The 26507-nt window shown below is 33.1% G+C and overlaps 1 protein-coding gene across 1 annotated transcript in view; it reads left to right on the top strand.

Moving 5' to 3' along the window:
• The window catches only part of LRBA (LPS responsive beige-like anchor protein), a 613453-nt gene that overhangs the window by 215880 nt on the left and 371066 nt on the right, over positions 1-26507 (top strand). The window contains exon 36 of the mRNA XM_045552108.1: positions 17302-17410. Coding sequence (XP_045408064.1) covers positions 17302-17410 — 109 coding nt within the window. The remainder of the gene's footprint in view (positions 1-17301; positions 17411-26507) is intronic.

Genomic DNA, 26507 nt, shown 5'->3' with positions numbered 1-26507 from the left:
TTCGAAGGAATGGATGTGTTTGTGAAGTAGTTTGGAGTGTTCAGCTACTAGACTTAATCCCAGGGGCAAGAAGAATAGTAATGACGGTTTTTCTTTTTACTGCAGAGACCAACCTTGTTTTTCTTATTATGTACACTGACCTGCCTTGACCTCATTTATAGAGTAGCTGCTATAAATTTGGCCCTTGATTAATGTTTTATTAGTATAACTAACATGAAGACCTTTATAGACAGACTACAGCATAAAGTTTGAGGGACTCAAAGAGTGTCATTAACAAATCAGTTACTTAGTTCAGAGGTAAGTAATTGTTGTTTGGTAGAAATGTTTCCTTTAACTTATATGTTTAATAAGATACTATATAAATACACTGTTTTAATAGTTTTGAGTTCAGTTATTGGTATTTTTCACATAAACAGCATTTCATTTTAGACAAATTTATTTTATAGAGCTAAAGCAATTAATAATCACTGACATAATCAAATGACATATCTTTAATGACTTTTACCAAGAGGAAGAAAAATACAAATAATAAATGATTTCAGTTTAAAAAATTAAATTTTCACATTTTATGAGCAATAACATTGTTATTCCTGAATGATATATTTTTGTTTATGAATGTTTTATGATATCTTGAATCATTATCATCTCTATTCACTTTTTTTTTTCTTGGGTAGTGGGTGACAAAGTCTCCATCTGTTGCCCCTGGGCTAGAGTGCAGTGTTGTCATCATAGTTCACTGAAGGCTCAAACTCCTGGCTTCAAGTGATCCTCCTGCCTCCGCCTCCCAAAAGTGCTAGGATTACAGGCGTGAGCCACCACTCCTAGCTCTGTTTACTTTTTAAATATGCAAGTAATTGATCTAAAACGGTTTTATCATTTTTGAAAGGCAGAACTTTCTTTAAACAAATAGTTTTAAATTTTTTAAAGAATGTTAAAGCTCCCTGTGAGGGGATTCACTTCTTTCTGTAGTTGGTTTACTCTAGGACTTCAAAGTGTATCTGGGATTTTTTTATTAAAGGAAAAAGTTTCAAAAAAAAAAAAAAAAGAATATTAAAGCTACCTTTTAGACTGTAATGCTGTACCACCACATTAATAGAAAATAATATACAGTTACCACCATTGCCTTGACCCTCTTGAATGAAATCTGAAGGTTCATCGTTATACTAAAATTCAAATGTGGTAGGTTACATAATTATGTATATTGTGCTTCAATTGATTTGTGTATTTGATTTGGCTGTATTTTTTTCCTTCACCTTAAAAATCTATTGAATTGAATTAAAACATATATTTAATTAAACTAATTTCAATAACACTGTTGCTTCCATTTTACAGTTCAGTACTTAGCCAGTGAATCTTATATCTTTTCCCATTTGGATAAAGAAGGGGTTTCAGTTGCATATTTTGCCTTCCTTATTTTTAGAGGTTTTGATGGCATCACTTGTAAAAAATTTAGCATCTCAATATTGATTTTAATTTTGTTAGCAGAAATAGATCTGGCTGCTAGGTTGCCTCCTTCTTCTTGCCAGCCTGCTTTTCATTTCTTCAACAAAATTTTTAGAGCATTTCAAGCTCCATATTTTATTCTAAGTAGCTGTGATCAAGGCAGCTGCTCTGTGAGACTTTAATCAATGAAATTTGTAATGACTTCTTTCTTATAACTTCACTTTTTTGACTGTGTCAGGTTTTAGTCTGAAACTATCCGTTCTTGGCGCACCCATGGTCAAAGAATGACCAGACATGCCAAAGTTAGCAGAGAAAGATAGGATTATAGGGCAAGAGCAAGATATAGGTTTACAGAGCATGGTACATACACCATAGATGATGACGACCAGACCCATTGTTGCAGTAGATCATGCAAAAGGAAGGACAAAAAGAGAGCTCAAGGCTGTGGTCTGCGTCTTATTTTATAGGACCTCCCTTGTGGTTTAGAGGTCACCATGGAACCACTTTGATTGGACATTTGGGAGTCACATGACCTGAGCCTTAACTACACGTGGGTTCTAGGTCATTTTCCAGACTTTATGGTACCCATGTGACTTGGCCCCTGGGCCAGAGAGTCCCCTGCATTCCTTGTCAGCTGGCGCTTCAAGTTCTGATTGGCAGATTCATAGGGTATTCCCTCCTCCCCCAGGTATGGAGAATTAGGGTTGGGCAGGACCAAGATGGGGGCAGCAGCACCCACTTTCGTCCCTAGGAGACCTGGAATCCCTCACTATCTACCTAACAACCGTATATCTCTTACTTAAAGGGAAAAATGCATTGGATAAATATTTATCATCTTGCATATTTTATATATTTAGGTGGTCCTGTTTTTGTTCTTGCTCTCTAGAATTTTGAAAAATCAGTGCAAATTCCCTATCAGTAAAATTTTTATAGCTTAAAATGTCAAAAATTCTGTGAAGTTTCCTGTCATTCTTGTTACTAATTTTCTTAATTTTTCTCTTAATTTCTCCTCATTTTTCCTATTTCATTTATATTTTGAAGTAAAAAACAGACATAGTTTCATTGGCTGGTACAATTTTTTAAATGTTTGATGGTAAAAATCAGAGAAATAGTAAACTATGAAACCTAGTTTAAAGATATATTTGTTAAAAATGTTAAGATTTAAATTCTCATCTTGAATCTTTTAATTTGTTAAATAAGTAATTAAAATGACCTATAATTATAGTATTGGGTTTAGTTTACTAAAATACATTTTGAGAACTTTTATAGCCTCCTAGGATTTTACTCTTAAACCTGCTGCTGCAACTCTTCTCATTTCCCCATCTTTGGAAAGCATAGAAAGGGCAGATTATCCCACATACTGTTGGGCACATTGCTTAATTATCCTCTAGGGATAGTCAGTATCTGCTTATTACAGCAATAACTCAGACTTGTATCTGAATATGTAAATAGTCCTCATAAAAGACATAATATTTCCAGTATTAATACACTGGTCTTTCTCTTCAAAATCCAACTGCTTAGATTGCACTTCTGCTTTCTGAGTGAGCTCCAGTATTGTCCTTTACTTCTCTAAATATCATAGACTACTAATAAATATCTGTGGAATGACTGTGAAGAAGAATGAATGGAAGGGAGGCGAAGAGGGAAAAGGTAGAGAGGCCAAAAGACATTTCATTATTCTGACCCCTTTGGCCATTATCATTGGTATTTTGGACCTGGGTTATATTTTGGTAAAAAGACAAAGGTATTTATTACACTTAAGTGAACAGCATGGCTAGAATATATTCTTGTCTATACCATGGAAGACAAAATTTGAACTGAAGTAGAGATTATCTATTGGAAACTCTGAAGTGTTATGTAAAGAGCCATATGCTTTCTGGTTAAAATTTTTAAATTATATGTGTAGTAAGATACTTTATAGAAAAACTGAAATTAAATATTTTTTTAATTAAAAAAATTTTTTTAGAGTTGGGGGCCTCACTATTTTGCCCGGGCTAGACTGTAATTCCTGGGCTCAAGTGATCCTCCTGCCTCAGCTTCCCAAGTAGCTGGGACTACAGGCATGTGCCATTGCACACAGCTCAGGTAAATATTATACATATTTGTTTGGATATGATATCATTTTGGGGTAGAGTCAGAGGTCATTGTTCCAAAGATTAGTTGAGCAGAGACTTTCTTCATCTCTATTTACTGCAACCTTGGGTTGAATTGGTATAGAAGTGTAACAGAGAAATGCTAAACTGAATTCCAAGTAGTGAGCCAGCAGAGGCATTTCCCTCAGTGATTTTGCTTTTCTACATATTAGTGTCTTTTCTTTCTTTTTATATGCATGTTCTTGAGAACAAATTATTTTATAGTCCTAAGACATTCTTTCATTTAGAATATGCCAATTTGCAACATGGCCCTTTTGCTTCCATTCTAGTGTCTGAGATACCATGAGTTGTTTTAAAATGCTCGACTAGGTGTTATTGTATAAAATAAGTTTGGAAAAACAGATTGATGTCAGGACGTAATGTTTATATTAAATGTGACATATTACTGGGCTTTTATATTCTTAGGAAGAAATAACTTTATGGAGTATTTGCTATTTCCATTCTATTAATAATTATAGTAAAGTACATGGATACATTGTAGTCTCCCTTCTCAAGGATATTGCTTTCTAGAAGTGGGTATTATCTTGGAGAGATCTCAACTGAGAAAAATCTATGCTGGCCTTAAATGTTTATGAAGCCCATTTAAAAAGTCAGGTTTTTTTTTTTTTTTTAACATACTCTTCTGTTGATCACCATTCTGTTCTTTCTAAGATTTTAGGCTTGTGTATTCTGGACTGTTAGAACCTTTCCATCTCATTCACAGTTGTTATTGAGAACTTGAACTCAAAGAGGAGTAGAGATATCAATTTAAGGATTTTTTTGGTATTATTGAATATGCTGTACTTGTGTGTGGGAAGGGAGAGAGAGAGCTAGGGAGGGGGAGAGAGAGGAGGGGATGGAGGGGGAGCGAGAGGTGAGCAGGGAGTCAGGTACATAGAGAGTTAGGCAATGATTTTTCACTATAAGAATAAGGGCTATATTAATTTATGGAGATGATAGTCTGAGAAGTGAGGCTTTAGTATTTCTCATATTCCTGAAGGAAGTCTTTGGAAACAATTTTCACCCTCATTTTCAGTTTGTGACTGTTTTCTATAGTTAATTCTATAGAAATTACAATGTCAGAAGGATTGCCAATTCAGGAACATTACTTCCACATTCTCAATTATTAGGGTGCAGAAAAACAGTAACTTTCCTTTCCCGTCAATGGTGATGTTTAGTAGTGAAAATCTGACAGTTGCTGCTAATGGGGGTCACAGAAAGCCCAGGAAACAGAGCAGTTATATTGGAAAACTCTTGGTGAAAATGTGTGTATGTGCTTACCCAAGGTCTAGACTAGTATAATCAGATGTGGACAATGGGCCGTAATGTAGTTACGGGAGATGGTTGTCATCATTACTGTTATTTATTGAACCTCTAGTGTGAATCTTTTCTAGTTGGTCACTTGATAGGGCTGTTTGTTTCCTAAGGCTGACATAAGCGGTTTTTTTTTTCTTCCTCCTTGCACTGTAGGTATAAATTATATATAGTTTTTCTTCTTAATATTAAAATATGTGAATTATTTTGTCCTCTGCATTTAGAGATGTAATCTACTTTGCAGTAAACCCAACATTTTGAGACTGCTTATTATAATTAAGACTTTAATTTACCTTAATTTGTTGTTTGAAATAACAGTTTGCACAATCGTTAGATAAAATTGCTGTTGCTAAATACTGTATCATTTGTATATTTAGGAAAATAAGCATATAGATGGGAAAAAAATCAACCCTGTAGAAAAGCAAGAAAAAATTCATTTAGGTATCTTATTTGCTTCATTTTTGAAGGCGTTTTTATGTTTTCCTTAAAGGACAATCATATTTGTGTGTATATTTAAAATAAATGTAAGGAGGTATGTAGTAGTCAGGACCTTCTGAGATACTGACTGAAAAACATTTTGTAAATTGTGAAAAAAATATATATGCTCCTCTTCTATGAAAGTATTATTAAATCCTTTGCATACATCCTAATCAATTTTTACACCCCCATAATATTCTGAAATAAAAAAGAAAAAAAAGCAATTTTTATAATCTTAAAAGGTTAGATGGTAATCATTTTGTATCATGCAGTGAAAATATTTCAAACTTATATTTGTAATATAGTTAAGTCTAATCTAAAAGCTCTAGGGTTTTACTGTTAATTGCTTAGATCAATTTAGATACTTGAGAATATTTGGTTTGAAGTATTTCTACAAGCTGTCCATTCATCAAATAATGACTGGGTACAGCCCACTGAACAGTACATTTTAGATGTTATGGTTGATTGAAAAAGAAGAATAAGTAAAAGATGTTCTTCCTCAGTAAGTTGTGGTCTGATTGGGAAAATAGAGTAATACTCATAGAATTCTAACAGAATTTTTCTAAGATAAAAATAAAGAAGGATAATATATGCTATACCTACAATAAGCACTAGCTATAAGATTGATATAAAATAAAGGTCTTCGTAGGTTAGAATTGCAGAATATTTCTTAGAGGGAAGGAGGATTGAATTGTGTCTTAAAGAATTAAGGTTTGAAATATAAAGAAAGGATAAAAAATAGATTGGAGAGTGGTTTATAGCACTCATTTTCTATCCGTGTGCTAGCTACTGTTCTGGAGTCTGAGCATGTAGCTGTGAATAGGTTTGTGAGGTCATAGAGGAGAGAACAAATAAACAAGTAAACAAAATAAGACAATTCAGATAGTAGAAGAAAACAAAGAACGATAATAAGAGTAAAGAGGGGAAGGCTTATAGGGCAGCCAACATGGAGTGTTTAGAAAAGACTTGTGAAGAGAGACACTTGGTTTGAATGAAGAAAAGTAGCTAACTATATTGAGATCTAGGTCCCATTTTAAGATGAGGACACAGTAAGATCAAAGGCCTTAGGGAAAGAACAATTTGTTATTGAAACAAATTGAAGGCCAGAGTGGCTGGAAGAAAATGAGGAAGGAAGAGAGTAATGTTTGGAAATGCCAGAGAAGTAAGTTGTGTTAAGAAATTTGGATTAAATCTTTTTTAGTAAGAATATATTGTAGAGTTTTAAACAGAGGAGTGGCATGATATGACTTGTTTTGGGGGGAGTGGTTTACAGTAACATTTAACTTAAGTGTTCTTTTTTTAAAAAAATATTTACTTTTAAAAATTATAGCAAAATATACTTAACATAAAATTTACCATATTAATCATTTAAAAGTGTACAGTTCAGTGGCATTAAGTATCATACATTTACATTGTTGTGCAACCATTACCACTATCCATCTCCAGAACTCTTTTCATCTTGCATAATGGAAACTCTGTACTCATTTAACACTAACTCCCCGTTCCTCCCTCTCCCCAGCCCCCAGCAACCACCATTTGTCTCTGTCAATTTGACTACTGTAGGTAACTTATATTAATGGAGTCACACAGTATGTGTTGTATGGTATCTGGCTTTTTTCAATTAGCATGTTGTCTTCAAGGTTCATCCATGTTGTAGCCTGTATCAGAATTTCCTTCCTTTTTAAGGCTCAATGGTATTCCATTGTATGTATATACCCCATTTCATTTATCCATTTATCTGTTAATGGACACTTGGATTGCTTCCACCTTTGGGTGTTACAGATAATGCTGCAATGAGCATGGGTGTACAAATATCTCTTTGAGATCCTGCTTTCAGTTATTTTGAGTTATATACCCAGAAGTAGAATTGCTGGATTATATAGTAATTCTATTTTCAGTATTTTTGGGAACCACCATACTGCTTTCCATAGTGTCCATACCATTTTACACACAGTCTACAAGTGTTCAGTTTGGCCACATCCTTGTCAACACTTGTTATTTTCTGTTTTTTTAATAGTAGCCATCCTAATGAGTGTGAGGTAGTGGCTCGTTGTTTTGATTTGCATTTCCCTAATGATTACTGATGTTGAACATATTTTCATGTGCTTTTTGACCATTTATATATCTTCTTTGGAGAATGCCTAATCAAATCCAGTGCCCATTTTGTAATTAGTTTTGTTGTTTATATTGTTGTTGAGTTGTAAGAGTTCTTTATGTATTCTTGATAATAATCTCTTGCCAGATGTATGATTTGCAAATATTTTCTCCCTTTCCATAAGTTGATATGCCTGCTGGGTATTCAAATGAAGGTTTCAGTTGGGTAGTTGGCCATGTGAGTCAGAAATACAGGGGACCAAGGGTTAGAGGTATAAATTTAGGAATGAGTAATATGTAGGTGAGATTTAAAGGTCATAGGACTGGATTAGATAATTTAGATAAAGGAAAGAGCATACAACTGAGTCCTGGGACACTATAAAATTTATAGGTAGTGCAGAGAAGGGGGATGTAGCAAAAAGGAGAGTAAAAAACAGCCACTAGATAGGAGGTAAACCAGGAAAGTGCTATGTATTGTTGAAGAAGGTAAGAGAAGAAAATGTTTCAAGAATCATAAGGTACTTTTCACAGTTACCTTGCTATTTGTATATAGTCCCAACTTCCTATATTAGATTGCAAACTCACGGTGAACAGTTTTATGCATATCTGTATTCCTTAGCATTAGTAGCCTAGAAGTACCTGGCAGAAGTGTGTGTTTAGAGTTTGTTTTCCTTACAAGTACTACTGTACCCCCAGCAATGATCAGGCACTGTTCTATGGTCTGGTGATAGAAGGATAAATTATATATGATTTGTACTATCTCAAATAGAAGACAGATTTGTAAATACATATTTGAAATGGTTTTATACAGAATATTACAGTGTAATAAGGTCCACAGAAGAGGCATATGCTTTTTTGTAGGGAATTAGTTTTATGACTGAGGGAAAGCAGGTGTAGGAACAGAAAAGGTTTTATAGTGAAGGTGACTTTCATTTTAGCTTTGAAGGATTGATAAATTGGGTAAGATGGAATGTGAAGTGAGGTCGTTCCTGGCCTGTGGGACAGTAGGAACAGAGGCAAAGAAGTGTGAAAGAATAGGGTATAATGTTCCTCCTGGCCTGGAGGAATGCTTAGAGTATAAAGGATTAGCAAAAATGAGGCTAGTTTCTAAGCCATGCAAAGGTGTTTAGTCTCTTTTGTAGATCGTAGGAAGGTGGCTAAAATGTTGTGAAGTGTACAGCAGTAATCAGATCTTCATTTTAGAAAGATGATGCTGATGAAGAATTGGCAAGAATAGTAAAACTAATGGAAAGAAATTGGATTGGAGGCTATCGTAATAATCAAAGCCATGATGCTGAGGGCCTGAAGGGCACCGGAAAATGTTACAGAGAAAAACAACTTCTAGAGTTATTCCAGAGGTAGAATGGGTAGTACTTAGTCTATTGAATGTGTAGGATGATTAAGAAGGAACTGCTGTATGTTACTGATATTTCAACCTTTAGTACTGGGGTAAATAGTGGTTATGTTAACAGGGCAGAGAATGAAAGAATAAATGATCTCTGAATAAGGGACTATTTTAATAAATTATGGTACATTCCATCCACAAGAATCATTTGTAGCTGTTCTATTTAATGGTGCACTGTTAAGTGAAATAAACAAGTTTGTATATTATGACTCCTTAAGTGTTAAAAAATATTTTTATACAATGCACAAACATGTATAGCCATATACATAAGCATAATACCATACATATTTCTGTAAGTTTAGAAAAATGTAAGGACAAATCCATAAACTGTTAATGGTGGTGACTTATTCTGAAAAAATGGACAGGAAAGAGGGTTGGGAACTTTCACTTGTTGCTTCATTATTAAAGTGTTACATGATTATTTTTATGCCACACAGACAGAAAAATGAAAAGCATCAAGACAGAAAATTATCTGTCTTTATGTATCTACCTATATCTATCTATCTGGCAGTAAATGGATACCTTGAAAACTAAATGGCAGGAAAGGGGTGTTTTAGTTATCTTAAAAATATAACACAATTTTGTTGCTCTTCATAACTTTGTTCGTACTGTTGTCTGGAATATCTTTTTCTCTCTTTGTTGCTTTTGTCCTTTATTTAAGACCCATCTTTATGCTCTAGTTCTCTCTTGGAGCTTTTCTCAGCTTGAGTAGTTCATAGTGATGAACTACAATAGAAAATGTATTATGTTCTTATTGTACTTGTATTACTTATTGCATAACAAATTACCACAAATTCTGCAGCTTAAAACAACATACATTTACTATCTTACAGTTTTCATGTGTCAGAAGTTTGAGCTCAGCTTAGCTGGATCTTCTGCTGAGGGTTTTACAGATCTGCAATAAAGGTGTTAGCCAAGTTGCATTCCTCTCTGAAACTAGGAATTTTTTTCCAGGTTCACATAGTTCTTCATAGAATTCAGTTCATTACACTTGTAGGACTGAAGTCCCCCATTTTCTTGCTGTTATGGGGGGACCATCTCAGCTCCTGCAGGCTGCTCATACTTCCCTGTCACCTGGCATTCTCACAACCTGGTGGCTTACTTCTTCAAGGCTGGCAGTGCAGTCTCTTCCGGTATGTTGAAGTAGAGCTTTATTATATAATATAAACACCAGTGTGACTGTCCCATCACTGTTGCCGTGTAAAGTACCTAATTAAGGAATGATGATCACATTGTCTTTATCATATTCTATTTGCTAGAAGCAAGTACCAGATTCTGCTCAGATTGAACTCAAGGGGATGGGATCATAAAAGGCCATGACTCACTGAAGGTCACTAGGGTATGTCCACCACCAGCACTTTAATATTAGAGTTTAAAGCTGGATGGACAGGACTTCAGTGTAGTCTCTTTTTCCGCAACCAAAATATAATGAAAGCTTATCTCCAGTGCTTGCGTAGTCTTTATAAGGGTAATAGGTGTTGAATAGATGTTTGACAGTATTTTAAAAGGCAAGCGGACAAAAATGTTAGAATATCAGAGTAAGCACTCAAAAGACTTAATTATATTGTGGATGAAATGATGAAGCCTTGATTTTTAGGGCATTGGCTATGAAATAGCATAAATTAAATTTGGAAATATTACAAAGGAAATATTGACAAAATTAGCTGATTGATTAGGGGCTTGGAGGGAGGTGGTAGAGAGGAGGGGGAGACTAGAATAACTTTGAGGTTACTAGATTGGAACTGGGAGGATGGTGTGCCATTGACTTAATCAATTCAATTAATGTTTGAGTGTGTAAGGCAATATGATGTTAAATTCACGATGTGGTTTTAGGTCTCTAGAGGGAAACTAAGAAGTACAAACCAGTATTTCACATGTGCACTCTTGAAAGCCCTTACTTTCTCTTTCAGTAGAATGATAGGAAGTTATTCATTAGCAGTTTTTAAAATTATGCTAGGGATTATTTTTTTCTGTAATGCCTAACTGTGTACTGTTTAATAGCATTTGGAAAAAATACAGGGGTGATGTCACCCAAAAATTGTACACAAGACATTGCATTAACATTTGTAGTTGGGAGACAGTTTGGGGATAAAGGAGAGGGTCCGACAGATCTGAAATCAAATTATAATATATATAAGCTTAATAGAGATAGGGAAAAAATGGTAGAAAAGCAGAAAGCCTTTTTATTTTCTGTAAGGATTTTCTATTTTCCTTTCTTTTAATTATTGCTCATTGTAAAAATTCAAATAATAGAGAAATATAAGGAGGAGGATTTAAGCCTCATTCTCTAGCCCAGGTATGTGCATACTTTTTCTGTAAAGGGCCAGATGGTTCTTTAGGCTTTGTGGGACATATAGTCTCTGTCACAACTACTCAACTCAATGTATTACACTATAGTGACTTGAAAACAGCCACAGATAATGCTTAAATAAATACTTGAACAAATGGTTGTATTCCAATAAAGCTTTATTAACAAAAACAGTGGTAGGCCAGATTTGGCCCATAGGCCATAATTTGCTGACCTCTGTTCTAGATAATTGGCAGTTGGATATACTTTGTTTCATATTTTTTCGGAACTTGTATTTTTCATAATATTCTTCAACTTTGTTTTTCTTCATAATGTTTATTGTGGGTATTTTTTTCTTGTCAATTCAGAAGAATTTGTTTCATCATATGATTGTATATTTTGGTTCTTTAAAATTTTTACCTTTTTATAAACAGTGTAATGGTGAAATTCCTTGTGCGCACAAGTATCTTTCTACACTTTGAGAACACATTCATATGGCATGATAATTGCTTTGGATCCAAGTCTGTGTATATTTTATTTATATATTTTTTATTTTTATTTTTATTTTTTTTTTATTTCAGCTCTTCATAGGGGTACAAAAGCTCAGGTTATATACATTGTCTGTGTCCTGCCCATTCCCCTGAGTCAGAGCCTCAGGCATGTTCATTCTCCAGACTGTGCCTGGCATTCACCATGTAGTCATACCTCCATCCCCTCCCCCGCCTCCACCTCCCCGAGTCAGCACCTTCAAGCATGACCATTCCCCAGACGGTGCACAACGCACTCATCATGTAGGCATACATCCATTCCCCCCCCTTTCTCAGTCTGATATCCAATTGGTATCCTTCCCCGATGTGCATTTAGGTGATGATCAGGGAAACCAATTTTCTGGTGAGTACATATGATGCTTGCTTTTCCATTCTTTGGATACTTCACTTAATATAATGGGTTCCAACTCTCTCCAGGAGAACCAAAGAGATGTCGTATCACCGTTATTTCTTATAGCTGAGTAATACTCCATGGTATACATATACCACAGTTTACTAATCCATTCATGGATTGATGGGCACTTGGGTTGTTTCCACATCTTTGCGATTGTGAATTGTGCTACTATAAACATTCAGGTACAGGTGTCTTATTTTATTTATATTTTTAATAAAACTTTGCTACAAAGTGAGGCAAGTACCCTGTTGGATGGGAATAGGTTCATGCTGTTGTTGATGACCATTGAGTCTAACTTTTGTAGGTGGGCATTTTCTAGTGGCAGTTTAGCCACTTCTGTATAAATATTAAAAATAATCTTAGTCTTGCCCACCTTATCTTTCCAACTCCTATTAAAGAAGGGAGTTTCTTTCTTTATTTTTTTATGGACTCTACTGTGGTATAGTAAAAGAAGGGAGTTTAGAAGACCTATAAATAACAAACATGTTTCAGAAGCCTCCCATTTATGTCAGATGAATTATTTTGTTGGTATTAATGGTAAAGTAAATTGGGTTATAAAAGCATTAATCAGAATGGGTCATTTGTTTTATATATCCAGGACATTTTGTTGAAAGGTTTAGAACTGTGTAGTCATCATTAATGTTCCATTTGAATTGTTTATATGGAGGAGTCTTTTTTAAAATTATTTTTATTTGTTTATTTATTTATTTATCTATCTTTTTAGAGACAAGATCTTGCTCTGTTGCCCAGGCTGGGGTGCAGAGACATGATAATAGCTCACGGTGACCTTGAACTTCTGGGCTCAAGAGATCCTCCTACCTCAGCCTTCCAAGTAGCTAGGACCACAGGCACATGCCACCATGCCTGGCTAATTTTTTAAAAAGTTTTTGTGAGATGAGTCTTGCTATATTGCCCATGGTGATCTCAAACTCCTGGCCTCAAGAGATCTTCCTGCCTGGTCCTTCCAAAGTCCTGGGATTACAGACATGAGCCACCACACCTGGCCTGGAGAGGTCTTACGTAACACCAAAATTAACAATCTCTTAATCTCTTGACTTGTAATACCATAGACTTATTTTTAAACTTTTTAAAATCTTTATGCAGGGTGATTCATACATCATATATTCTTTTGTATGCTTTTGTTGAATATTGTTAGTGAAATTTATTTTGTTATGCATAACAGTGGATTCTTTTTGTTCCTGTTTAGTATTTTGTTATGCATACCCCATCATTTTAAAATCAATTTTATTTTTAGTGGACATTTGGGTAGTTGCTAGTTTTTGGCCATTATAAATAATTGGTATGAACATTTTTATTCCTATATTTTGTCATTGTAAGAGTCCATGTAAGTTCACATCTTTGCCAAAATTTAGTAATATCAGTTTTTTTTAATATAGATATTTTGGTGGAATATAGAATATCTTATAGTTTTAATTTATATTTCTGCATCATTCATAAACTTATTTGTCATTTGGAAATCTTCTGTAAAGTGCTTATTTGTTTATTTTCTGCATTTTTATAATTTTGATTTAAAATTTTATTTGTAAGAGGCTTTTTAAAAAATATATTTAAAATATTAATTCCTTGTTGGCTATAAGTATTCCAAATATATTCTTTCTTTTTGAGGACAGCCTTTTAGTTCTCTTAATTGTGGCTTTCATGAATATAAATCTTTAAATTCAATGTAGTCCAGTTTGTCAATATTTTTTCTTTATGGTATATATATTTTTGTTTTGTATATTTTAAAGAAGTCTTTACTTTGATCAAGTCACGAAGATACTCTCTTATGTAAGCTTCTATAAGTGTTGAGATCCTTTTTCTTTTTGTTTAAGAGACAAGGTCTTGCTCTGTCTTTTGCCCAGGCTAAAGTATAGTGGCCCAATCATAGCTCACTGCAACCTCAAACTCCTGGGCTCAAGCAATTCTTCTGCCTCAGCCTCCCCAATAGCTAGGGCTACAGGTGTGCACCACCATGCCTAGCTAATTTTTTTTTTTTCCCCAGAGACAGTGTCTTGCTATGTTACCTAGGCTGGTCTCCAACTCCTGGCCTCAGGCTATCCTCCTACCTTGGCCTCCCAAAATTCTGGGATTACAGGCATGAGCCACCCAGCTCACCTGGCTTTAGATTTTATCTATAAATCCATTTGGAATTGATTTGTTTGTATGGTTTAAGGTATTGTAGAAGTCAGTCATGTCAGGTGTGTAATCACATTGTTAAAATACTATATAGCTTTATATCTTTTGTATCTAGTAGCAGGCCATATTCTTAGGGTCATACAAATTTAGAATCTCAGAATACTACATTTCTGTTTCTCTGATTCATTTATCCTTTTATTTGAAATATTTATCTCTATTTGTAAGTTTGCTTTTTAAAGTCCATTTTTTCTCATACTAAGGTCCATTAGCTTTCTTTCTTTTACTGTTTTTTTTATTGTTCATCTTTTTGCAATGTTACTTTCAGTCTTTACTCAAACTTATATTGAAATTTTGTCACTTATAAGCAGCGTATACTTATAAAAAAATCTATTCAACAATAATTACAGTACTGTTTACTTTCTATATATTCCTGACACATTTATGTTAAAATTTACCCTCTTAATATTTGTATCCTTTATATTTGCTCCAAATTTTGTATTCCTTTTTTTCTTCTTTCTTTCCTTCTTTTGACCTAAGTATTTTTTGTTGTTGAATTTTTTTCCTTATTAGCTTGTTGGTTAGATATTCTTTTAGATACTTTTAGTGGATTTAGAGATTGTAGCATGAATATTAGAATTGTTAATGTCTTATATAAAATGGTTCTTTTACCAGTTCATTGACAATACAAGATAGTTATAATACTAATTCATTTGGTTTCTCTTGACTTCTATTGTTACATATTTTAAGATTACAGTATTTTTGAATTCTAGAAGTCATTATTATAAATCTTGTAAATATCAGTGTTCTTTTAGATTTATCCATGTTTGCCATTTCCATTGCTTTATTTTTTTTTCTCTTGATTTGCATCAACCTGCCTGACATTATTTTTCTTCTTTCTGAAGAATGTGGGTTGGCTAGTGACAAATTCCATTTTTTGTTTGTCATAAAATGTTGTTATTTTGCTTATATTGGTGAGGAAAAACTGTTTCTCTACCTTCTTAGGTTCTGTTTTGGGTTCCTGTGAATTAACTGGACAACAGACAGATTAACAAGAGAAAAGACAGATTTTTGGTCTTAAATAAGTACACGGGAGTTCACAGAAAAATGTGTCTGAAGGAAGGGATTAGAATTTGGAGCTCACATACCATCTTAATAAGGGAAAGGAAGGTAGTGAAGGGCACCTTTTGGAAAGCAGGTGACTTTTGGGAAAGATAAATGGGCCCTTAGGAGAATAGATAGGAGATTTAATAGTTTTGACAATATCTGTGTAGGCAATTTTTTATTCCAAGGCTAATTTCCCATATTCATTAATGAGAATCAATCTTTTCTAGTTGTGAAACTCTGTGGGAAGGGATTTACGACAGTTGAATTCTTTTGGGAGAGTCTGCTTTTAGGCAGATAAGGGGAGTTCAGAAAAACACTCTTCACAGTGGTATATTCTGGACCCTTTCACTTTCATTATTGAAAGATATTTTTTCAATGTAGAATTCTTGGCTGGTATTTTTTTGTTTGTTTACTATTTTGAAAAGGTCATTGTATTCTTGATTCCATCAGTCTTTTTGTTGCTCCTTTGAAGACAAGAAGGTGTCCTTCCTCCTTTTACTTACCCTGTACCCCTGACTGCTGTGAAGATTTTTTTTCCTGAATAATTTTACTGTCATGTGCCTAAGTGTGGTTTTCTTTTATCTTGCTTGGGGGTTTGTAGCACTCAATCAACATATGGCTTAGTGTTTGTTTCCAGCTTTGAAATATCGTGGTCATTATCTCTCTTAAAGTATGTGTCTCCTCTCTTTTTGTGCTCCAAATACACTTATGTTGGACCATGTCCTGTATGTTATTTATTTTGTCAAATTTTGAATCTTTTTTTTTTTGAATTTATTTTATTTTTTACTATGCTTCAGTCTAGTTGTCATTAACCTATCTTTCAGTTAGTTCGTCCTTTTTAGGCTGAATTTCATAAGCAGGTAAATCTATTATTTTCATTTTTTTGTTTATTCTGTTGTTTCCATTCTCAACTGGAATTCTTTATTGTACAGTCTGTTATTCTAAACATATTAACTACATTTATTTCAGTGTCCAGATATGAAACTTTACAACTTGATTTTCTGTAAGTCAGTTTCTATTTAGTTTTTATTCATTTGGTATTATTTCTTGTGTCTGTTAATTGGCGATTGAATGTTGGAAATTATATTTTAAAATTGCAACAGTAAATTTAAGTCTCTTTATGATATTATCTTCCTCTAGAGAGGACTTCTGATTTTTGATTAGCAGTTAGACTAGGAGCTGATTATATTAGTTTAGGCACTGAGCTGATTCAAGGCTGGAATTTTTTAGTCTTTGTGGGAGTTTTCCTACTCCTAGCATGTAGCTGTTCTGAGATTTTCTGAAAACCTGGGTTTGACCACAGCCCTCCAACACTGGTATTTCTCTTTTTTTCTTCCCACTTTGAATGTTTTGTTTAGCTTTTTGGCTACCAGTTAATCTAGCTACAAATCACCAGAGTATTGTTTGATGTTTCAGTGTTTTGAGGCCTGGTCTATTAACTGTTTCCTAAAGTATACGTGGATGCCTGCTGAAAGTCGGAGTAGTCTACCAGGACCTCTCCACCTTGACAGACTGTGAACCTCAGTTTTTGTCTACCTAGCTCTGTGAGACTGGTGACAGCTCTGTCTGGCTTCTCTGTTCTTACTTGTGAATAGCAGATTCTTTAATGAGAAAAGTCATGTTGAATGTCTTCTGTGGATTTTTACTGCTTAAATCTTGGCTTCCTTAGCAACTTTCTAGTGCCTGTAAAAAGATTAAAACACAAATTTAATCCAGTATTTTTAGTTCCTTTTGTTAGATGGCTAGTCTGATGGAAGCTAATCTGCTGTTGCCAGAAAGATAATCTTTTGCTATTACATTCTTCAGTTATTTAGTGTGAAGTAATGGTACCTCATTATGTATAATGTCAGAAGAGGAAAGTAAATATTCCTTCCTCTCCAAAATAACATGTTACTTTTAAGTAGGAAATAATCATATATGTTGAATGGGTATACATATATTTATTTGATAATATTCATCTCTTACAGGTTGCTTAGTCAAACAATGAAGGATCATCTAGTAAGAGTAGCAAATGAAGCTGAATTTATTCTGAGCAGGCAGAGAGCAGAGGATATTCACAGACATGCGGAATTTGAGGTAGGTTACTCATGGTTGGTGTGAGAAAGTTACTGTTTTTAATGGTAATCATGGGAAAGTACCCAGGTATAATAAAATGGCAGTATGATCTAAGGAAACATTTTATATGTCATCAAAAATTTAAAAATTAAATTTTTTAAATTTTAGAAATTTAAAAATTTTAAATTCTCAGAGTTGTGGGGACTCGGGGAAGATAGCACAAGTCTCTTTAGCTTTCTCATCTAAACTCCAATTCAGCTATAGAGTAGCTTCTGTGTTTGGCTGACCTGATCTTAATAGTGGGAGCTGAGTCTTGGTCTCTGATGGTTTTCCAATAAAGACAATTAATGAAGGACTTTGGCCCTCTCTGGCCAAAACAGAGCTAGTTAACCAGAAATGAAAATCTCTGTGGCAAAAATGAGATCTTCCAAGTTCCTAGAGAGGAGCTGAACACAGAGGTGTGAAGTTTCCCCACTCTTAAGGTTTGAGAACATAATAATCTTTGTAGCTGAGGAAATGAAGGAACATACAGCTTTCTTCCTGGATTCTTACCAGAGGACCAGTGAGACCACTGCTTATCTCAGCAGTTGCACCTGAACATATGTAACAAATGTGAATTTATAGAGGGGATTAATGGCTTTGTTGCTATATAAATGACCAAAATTCACATAAGGTGAATTAGAAAATTTGACATGAACATTTGATATAGAATTAGAAAAAGATTAAAAAGCGCTATATGGGTTTTTCCTAACATAGATAAAAACTCATATGTTGCTTATATTTTTCTGGTACATTAGGAAAGATGAAAACCATTCCAAATACCAGCTAACCTGAAAATTGTTCTAGAAAAATAAAACTCTGGAAGACCAATTTCACTTAAGAATATAGGTATAAAATTTAAAGTAATACTTTAGCTAATGTAATTCATCAATATAATGAAAGTATTATATAAGATGACAACTGAGAATTTTCCCTGGAGTTCAAAGATGATTTGTTTTTGGATATCTAACTACAAAATAAATTATGCCAACAAATTAAAATAGAGAAAACATGTAAAGATATCAATAAATATAGAAAAAAGCATATGATAAATTTAAGCAGCCAGCTTTATTAAAATTTTGAGAAAAATTTATCTAAGAAAGCAATCTAAATATGATAAAGCTATTTATTAAATATCATTTAAATGGTTAAAGCCATTTCTCTTAAAATCAGGAAAAATGAATGATACTATCACCATTATTATTTTAATATATTCTTGCAAGTACAAGATATAGCTAATATCAATGCTGGAAAAGAAGAAATAAGATTACTAACAAATTTCTAATGCTGAGGTCTAGGAAAACCTAAGAGATTCTGGAGCATTTTCATACCAGAATTAATAAGGGAATTTGGTGAAATTATTGGATACAAGATAAATATGCAAAAAATTAATAGCTTTTCTTTTGACAAGCAGTAACCAGCTAAGAATGGAAATCAGAAATACAGTGTATTCACAGTTATGACAAAAACAGTGTTTTGGATCAGGTGCTCTTTGGAATAAAACTATAAAATCTCATTGAAGGGTAGAAAACAAAATGTAAACTAGTAGAAAGTTATTCCATACTGGGTAGTGTATCTTGAGTTCTTGGTGTGTGTGTGAGTGAGAGAGAGAGGGAGAATATCAGCATTTAATTTTCATATTGTCTAAATTTATAACATTCATGACTTATAATCAAAATTCTGATGGTACTTGAGTATTTGTTTTATATGTAAGTAGATTCAGTACTATACCCAATCTCCCCATTTTATTAGTCACAACTTAATTTCCAGATTCTTTGTTTTGACTCAATTCCTAATTGGCTAGGTTTCATCATCATTCTTGTTTTCTACAAGGGGCTCATGTGTGCTATAAACTTCAAATTCTTTCACGTTTGAGAATATTTGCCTGCTGTCTTTCTATTTGGATGACATTCTGATTGGTTTAATATTGTTGGTTAACACTTATATTTCCTTATAACTTTGTAGACATTGCTTCATTGTTTTATGGCCTTGAATGTTGTTTTCAGAGGACAGTTGTATTTTTCAGTTTTTGATTTGCTTTTTCTGTGTTCTGCCTGAGATTTCTTTGTCCATGAAATTCAATTTCTTAACAGCAATATGGCTCCATATTGAACATCATTTATGAAATTATCCTAGAACATAGTTTCTTATGTTCATAGTTAAAAATCTATAGATTCTGATTTTTCCTTCAGTTCTTAGAAATTTTCTTAAATTATATTTTGAAATATCTTTTTCATTTTATTTTCTTTTTCTTAGTGATGCTAATCTTATATTAGGTATGTGTGTTTGTCTTTCATATTTATTCGTTCCTTACTTTCTTTGATCTCTAGTCTTATTTCTCTATCAGTAATTAAGTTTTTAGTGTTTTATTTTGTCCCTGATATTTTTTATGTCTGTAATGATTATGTTTTATTCCAAAATTTGTTTATTTAGGACTTCAAGCTTTCTCTTTCCTTATTCACTTATTTTGACTTTTAACTTTTTTTTAAATCATGTTTTTGTTATGTTGTTCATTAGAAGAAAGTAATTGTGAGGAATTTCCTTTTATTCTTTAAGCTAGATTTTATCCTAGTGTTTTGTCTTTTGTATATAATCTTAAAGTTTTAATTAAAAATTTGTTTATTAGCTCATTGATTGGTGGTATATGTTTGTATTACTACTGTGCTTTTTTTTTTTTTTTTTGAGATAGAGTCTCACTTTGTCGCCCGGGCTAGAGTGAGTGCCGTGGCGTCAGCCTAGCTCACAGCAACCTTAAACTCCTGGGCTCAAACGATCCTACTGCCTCAGCCTCCCGAGTAGCTGGGACTACAGGCACGCGCCACCATGCCTGGCTCATTTTTTTCTATATATATTTTTAGTTGGCCAGATAATTTCTTTCTATTTTTAGTAGAGACGTGGTCTCGCTCAGGCTGGTCTCGAACTCCTGACTTTGAGCGATCCACCCGACTCGGCCTCCCAGAGGGCTAGGATTACAGGCGTGAGCCACCGCGCCCGGCCTACTACTGTGCTTTTTCATTTCATCTTGTTCATTCTTAGAATACTCTTCCAAGATAATCTGTAGACCAGCTTAGTGACTTCTTCCATTCTTCTCCCCATTGTATACAAAGTTAATTTTCCACCCTCTGAGCTACAGTTTTGATTTTTGTCCAGTATTTTATATCTTACCATAAAGAGAAAGAGCTTGAGATTGGTGAGGAGGCTTGCTTAGAATACCTGAGGTTTTTTTCTCCTATATTTAAAAAAAATTTTTTTTCAAAGAGACAGGTTCTTACTCTGTCACCCAGACTGGAGTGTAGTAGCACAATCATATCTCACTGCAGTGCCAAACTCCTGGGCTCAAGTAATCCTCCCACCTCAGCTTCCCTGGCAGCTAGGACTACAGGTGTGCGCCACCACACTTAACTACATTTTTTTTATTTTTTGTAGAGACAGGGTCTCGCTGTTTTGTGCAGGCTCGTCTCAAATTCCTGGCCTCAAGCGATCCTCTCTCATTGGCTTCCCAAAGTGCTGCTATTACAGGCATGAACCTGGCCTCTCTCCATTATAAGATTTTGTTAAATGTTTTCTACCAAGTTCATTCTGTTTTATTAGAGGCTATAGACAATTCTCATATGAAAATGTGCTTAGACTTTGGGTCATTTTCCCAGTCGATTAAGAGAGTAGTCTGGAGTTTACTTCAGTTGTGGAACGTCAGCCCCATTTTTCACTTCCTTGCCTCACCAATTTTTGTTCTGTAAGTTTTTCTAACATTTCCATTTAGAAGAGGAAAGAGAGAATATTTTCTACTGAGTTTGTTTCTCTCCGTATTTGAAGGCATTAAAAAAATTCTCAGAGTTTTGTCAATTTATCAGTATTGCTTTGGGTGTGTTGGGTTATGGTTAAGAACTGAGCTTTGCTGCTCCCTCAGTTCTAGTTCCAATATGTTTGTTTTCCCCTTGGTAACCAATTTTTTAAATGTTTGGTGACTTATGTTATGTCCCATGTGTTATTTCACTAGTTTTGTTTACTTATTTTTTATTAAATATTTTTTGCTGATTTTTTTTTTTTAGACATTGAAGGGAGGGGAAAAAAAATGCCATTTCAGCCTACCATTCTACCCTGCAACCTATTCCTTAGTGTACTTTCTATTTAATTATAGAGAAGTTTACTTTGTGTAACTCTGGGTTGAGATTGCAGATCTTTTTATTTGCAGTTTTAGTGACCATGGTGATCGGTGGTATATGTGTTCTTTTGCTTATGAATGAGAGAGAATGAGGAAGGAGGAAACATGTGGAATTGAAAAGAGGAGAAATATTTCTAAAACACTCTGTTATGCAAGAGGTTAAACTGATTTGACCCAAACAGTATATATATTGATATTTGCAGTTTAGGTGAGGAATGATGGTGGCAACAGTAGCTAATTTTGCATGAGTCCTATGCTGTGTCAGGTACTGTTATGGGTATTAATGCTGTATAAGTATTAACTAATTTAATTCTTACAATAGACCTCTGAGGCAGTACTGTTATTATCCCTTATTTTATAAATTGGAAAACAGCATAAAGCAGAAATAACCCAGAGTTACAACTGGGATCCAGAACCAGGCAATTTAGCTCTTAATCACTGTTCTATGAATTTAGTTCAAATTTTATTAGATTTCTATAAAATGATTGAATAGGGTTAAACCTTGGGATACATAGCAGCTTTATTCTGAGCTATTTAATTTTATGCTTTGTATAGCTTTTCAGTTCATTCTTTATCATTATGTAACTTATAATATTGCATAATAATATTTACAATATTGTGAAATAATAAGGCAATATAATAAAATGTCTAAATAAAACCAGAAATATTTTAAGCATATGTTATTATTACTTAAATTTTTAATTAAGAAAATATATTTGTCCAATCTTTTCACATCAGAGTCAATTTTAAGAGAACAAATATGTTTTTTCTTATATTTACTGGTCTTTTTTTAATAGAAAAAAAATTATCCTTTATTTATACAACAAACCCCAATGGATTGAGGCATACTCAAGTTTAATATATTTCTAACTACATTGCTCTTACATCTCAAATAATACTCTACAAGATGAGGTATATTTTTCCTAGACAGCTTGTATTTTAAAGGTTATCTATATTCAGCCTTGAATTCATGCTGTGCATTCTTAAATAACGTATCCAAACTTTATCAAATGCTTGTTAACTTCTGCAAAAAAGAGATGTTGTCATGTATTTAATATACCACCTTGTGGTAAAGTACCTGACTTGTTTCATTTATTATCAAAGGATTGATGACAGTGTAGATCTGAAATGCATATCTCTTTAGTTCATTGCATGGTTATCATTGGAGTAGAGTATCCTTGACATATGCTTTTGATTTATGTGGAGCGTCTGTGAATGTCATGACATCATTGATTAGCTGTACATCTTAACTTTGTTTTTTAACCTTACAGCTGTAAATATAATGTTTATAAAAAAAACTGTCATGTAGAATATTGGACTTTGTCTTGTAAATATGGTGCATGTATGAATGTGCACATTTCAAGCAATCTTTTTGTAAAAGAGAGTTCTCTGTCAGAGTTTTAGTTTGTTTAAACAGATGTGATATATCTGAAAAATATATGAGATCAAGATTATTACTTAATGATTTTACTTTTGGGAATCTATGTAAGTTAAAATGCCCCTCAGTAAGAATTTCCTAATGTACTTTTGTCTGATGTTGTTTTGAATTTCATTTGCTAAATGGTAGAAGTCTCTTTTTATTAGCTTCAGTGGAAGTGTAAACCAGTTGGTCTGTCAGTTTATTTGTTTGAAGTAATAAAAATGGATTGTCTATTTTTATGAAATAAAATCCACAAAAGCACTTGATTAATTTTTAATATGGCAATCTATATATTTTTCCTTTAGATGAAGAAATTTGTCAAACATTTTTAAAATAGTTATTTTTTTTGCCAGTTGAGTACTTTTAAATTTGTAAAAGTTAATAAACACTTCTGTAGCACCATTTATTTTAGTAAGCTCTTAATAGGTATAAAATAAATCTTCATAATAATTTTTTAGGTAAATGTTATTGTCATCAGCTGAATGTTATACCTGAGAAAATTTGAAGCACAGAGAGACTAAGTGATTTGTTCTAGGTCATAACAGCTAGTATGTGGTGAAGCTTGGATTTGAACCCGGGCATTTCAGCACTACAACAAATCTGTGATGTATGGAGGATAGATTGACAGAATGATTTAGCTTTGGTCACGTAGCTACTAAATTGATGATTCTGAACTAGAACCCAGGTTCATAACAATAACTCAGTACAGTCTGTCCCCATATCCTCTGTTGACCTCATGGTACCTGAAGTGTTTTGCTGTTGTAATAACATATTATTGAACATGTTCTTGTCAGTTCTGAAGGAATGTGAAGCACATTAACAATTACATATTTTAGGTTTATGTATTTTAGGGTAATGTAGACATCAGTTTTAGGGTTAATCATGATGAATTATCCAACTTTTCTCTTCATTAGTTACTTCTTTCCTCATTTGTGGTTATTTGTTTTCCTCTTATTAAAAACAAATGTTTATTTTTCTAATTATAAAAATGGAGTATATTTATTATTGTGGAAGTTTGGAAAATAATGAAAAATAAAGAACAAAAATATCACTCATTGTTTAGCTTTAACTTCTGTTTCTCTCCATTGGTTTTTGTTTGTTTTGAATAATTTCAAATAATTATAGACTTATAATAAGTTATAAAAGTAGTGAAAAGGTCCTGTCCACCCTTTACCCTACTGTCTTTTTTCAGTACACATGTACTCATTTACTCACTGAAACTACCCATTCACCAAATTTTATGAGCTTCTCAAAAATTTAACATTAAAATAATTTATTGTGAGTGATTTGCCATTCATGAAAAGCTTTTGAAAATATAATTTGTAATAGCTGTATAATATTCCGAAATATAAATATGTATTTATTTTACTATTCTCCATTCTTACTTAAATTGGCATGTTTTGCTCTTGTAAACAAAGCTTTGAGGAATTCAGTGTTCATAAAGCTTTATTTGCATTTCTGAACTTTTTAGTTGGTCTGAATTCCTTTAAGTGAAAATCTGGGATCAGAGGATGAGTTCTCCTGAGTAAATTCATATTTTTTCCTGTTTCACTGCTCCATTGCTGTAGTTGAATAATTTTCGGTTTGCTAAATAAAACGATGTGGACTCTTGTTTTAAAGTTTACATTATGTTTATTACCAGTGAGCTTGAACACTGCATCAATATGATTATGATAGTTTTATTTTTTAAATGTCTGTTTTCTTTGCTCATGGAAACAAAATGTTAGTGATTATCTTACTAATTTGTAAATGTCTTCATGTATTAAAGGTATTAACCTTTGTTTTATTTGTTGCAATATTTTCTCCCAGAATTTTCTTTTTGTTATGATATTTATTATACATTTATAATCATTTAATCTTTAATATAATCCAATTTAAAGGTTTTCCTTTATTATTGCTTTCCTTATTTTTAGGTTTAGTAAATTATTTTCTGTTTCAGGATCATTTAAATATTCACTTATATTTTCTTCTAGATTTGCTGTGGTTTTTAATCTTTAATCTTCAAAATATCTTAGATATTTTTCTTTGTATTTGATAAGCCTTTAATTTTATCCAAATACTTCCAACCAGCTTCTCCAAAATCTTCTCTCTTTGGTTTGCCAAGCTTTGTGTATCATATAATTCTCTCATGTTTGTTAGGGGCTATTTCAGAATTTTATATTGTGTTTCATAGATTTTTTTTCGTTATTGCTCATCTTCCAATCATTAAGCTAATTACACATTTTTTGTTTTAATTTTTCTTACTTTTTATTATGAAAAATTAAAAAATATATAAAAGTCAAAAGAGTAGTATAATGAACACCCATTATCTAGATTTAATAACTATAACATACTGCCACATTTGCTTGATTTTTATTTTTTGCTAAAGTTTTTTTTAAAGTAAATCATAGACTTTGGCAATTGAGCACTTAATACTTTAGTATGAATGTTTAAAACATAAGGATGTTTTCATATATAATCACAACATCATTTTTAAAACTAAGTAACATTAATTCACTAATATCTTCTAATACCTAATATCCAGATTTCCCCAATTTATTTTAAAATATCTTTATCTGCCCAATTGCTTTGACAAGGATCCATTCAAGGACCACATATTACTATTAGTTGTTAAATCTCTTTAATTTTTTTTTTTTAATTTTTGGGACAACCAAAGCTTACAGAAACATTGCTAGTGCAGTGCAACAAATTTAAAAAATTTTTAATGAGATATAATTGCATAATGTGCAATTTACCCATTTAGCGAGTACAGTTCAGTGGTTTTTAGTATATTCACAGTTGTGCCACCATCACCACAATTAACTTTAGGACACTTGCATCACCCCCGAAAATGAAGCTATGTAGCATTTATCAGTAACTCCCCATTTTCCCCTAAACTGCCTGCCCCTAGACAACCACTAATCCTGCTTTCTGTCTCTATGAATTTGCCTATTCTGATGTTTTCATTTAATTGTAGTTATGGTTTCATATAGTATGTGGTGTTTTATGATTAACTTGCTTGGCATAATGTTTTCAAGGTTCATCCAGCTTATGGCTCTTGTGGGGAAGAAAGTTAAAATTGGTAATGTAGTCATAATTCCAAATATACAAGAGTTTACAAGAAAAACTCTCCCTTGGACCCGTGTTTAGGGGAATCAACTTTATCAGTTTCTTGTGTTTTTTTTTCCCCCTGAAATATTTTATACGGGGCATACAAATACGTTGTTTCTTTTTACACAGATGGATGTATAGTATACAGACAGTTGGGTACCTTTTTTTTTTTCACTTAAAGTTACAACTTAGTACATACCGAGGTTTCTAATTTTTTATGCTCTGTATAGTAATCCATTGTATTTTTGTATATCTCTGTATTATTATTATCATTATTATTATTATTATTATAACAGGCCTTCATTACTTGACATTTATTTTGTTTCTATTCTTATGGTAGTATGTGTTACAGTTTATAATTTTGTATTCTGCATTTGGTGGTATATATTTCTGTAGGTGACTATTGA

The sequence above is a fragment of the Lemur catta genome, chromosome 5 (assembly GCF_020740605.2).
Source record: "Lemur catta isolate mLemCat1 chromosome 5, mLemCat1.pri, whole genome shotgun sequence".
Classification (NCBI taxonomy): domain Eukaryota; kingdom Metazoa; phylum Chordata; class Mammalia; order Primates; family Lemuridae; genus Lemur; species Lemur catta.
Note: the sequence above shows the minus strand (reverse complement) of the source record. Positions and strands in the feature narration are given on the sequence as shown.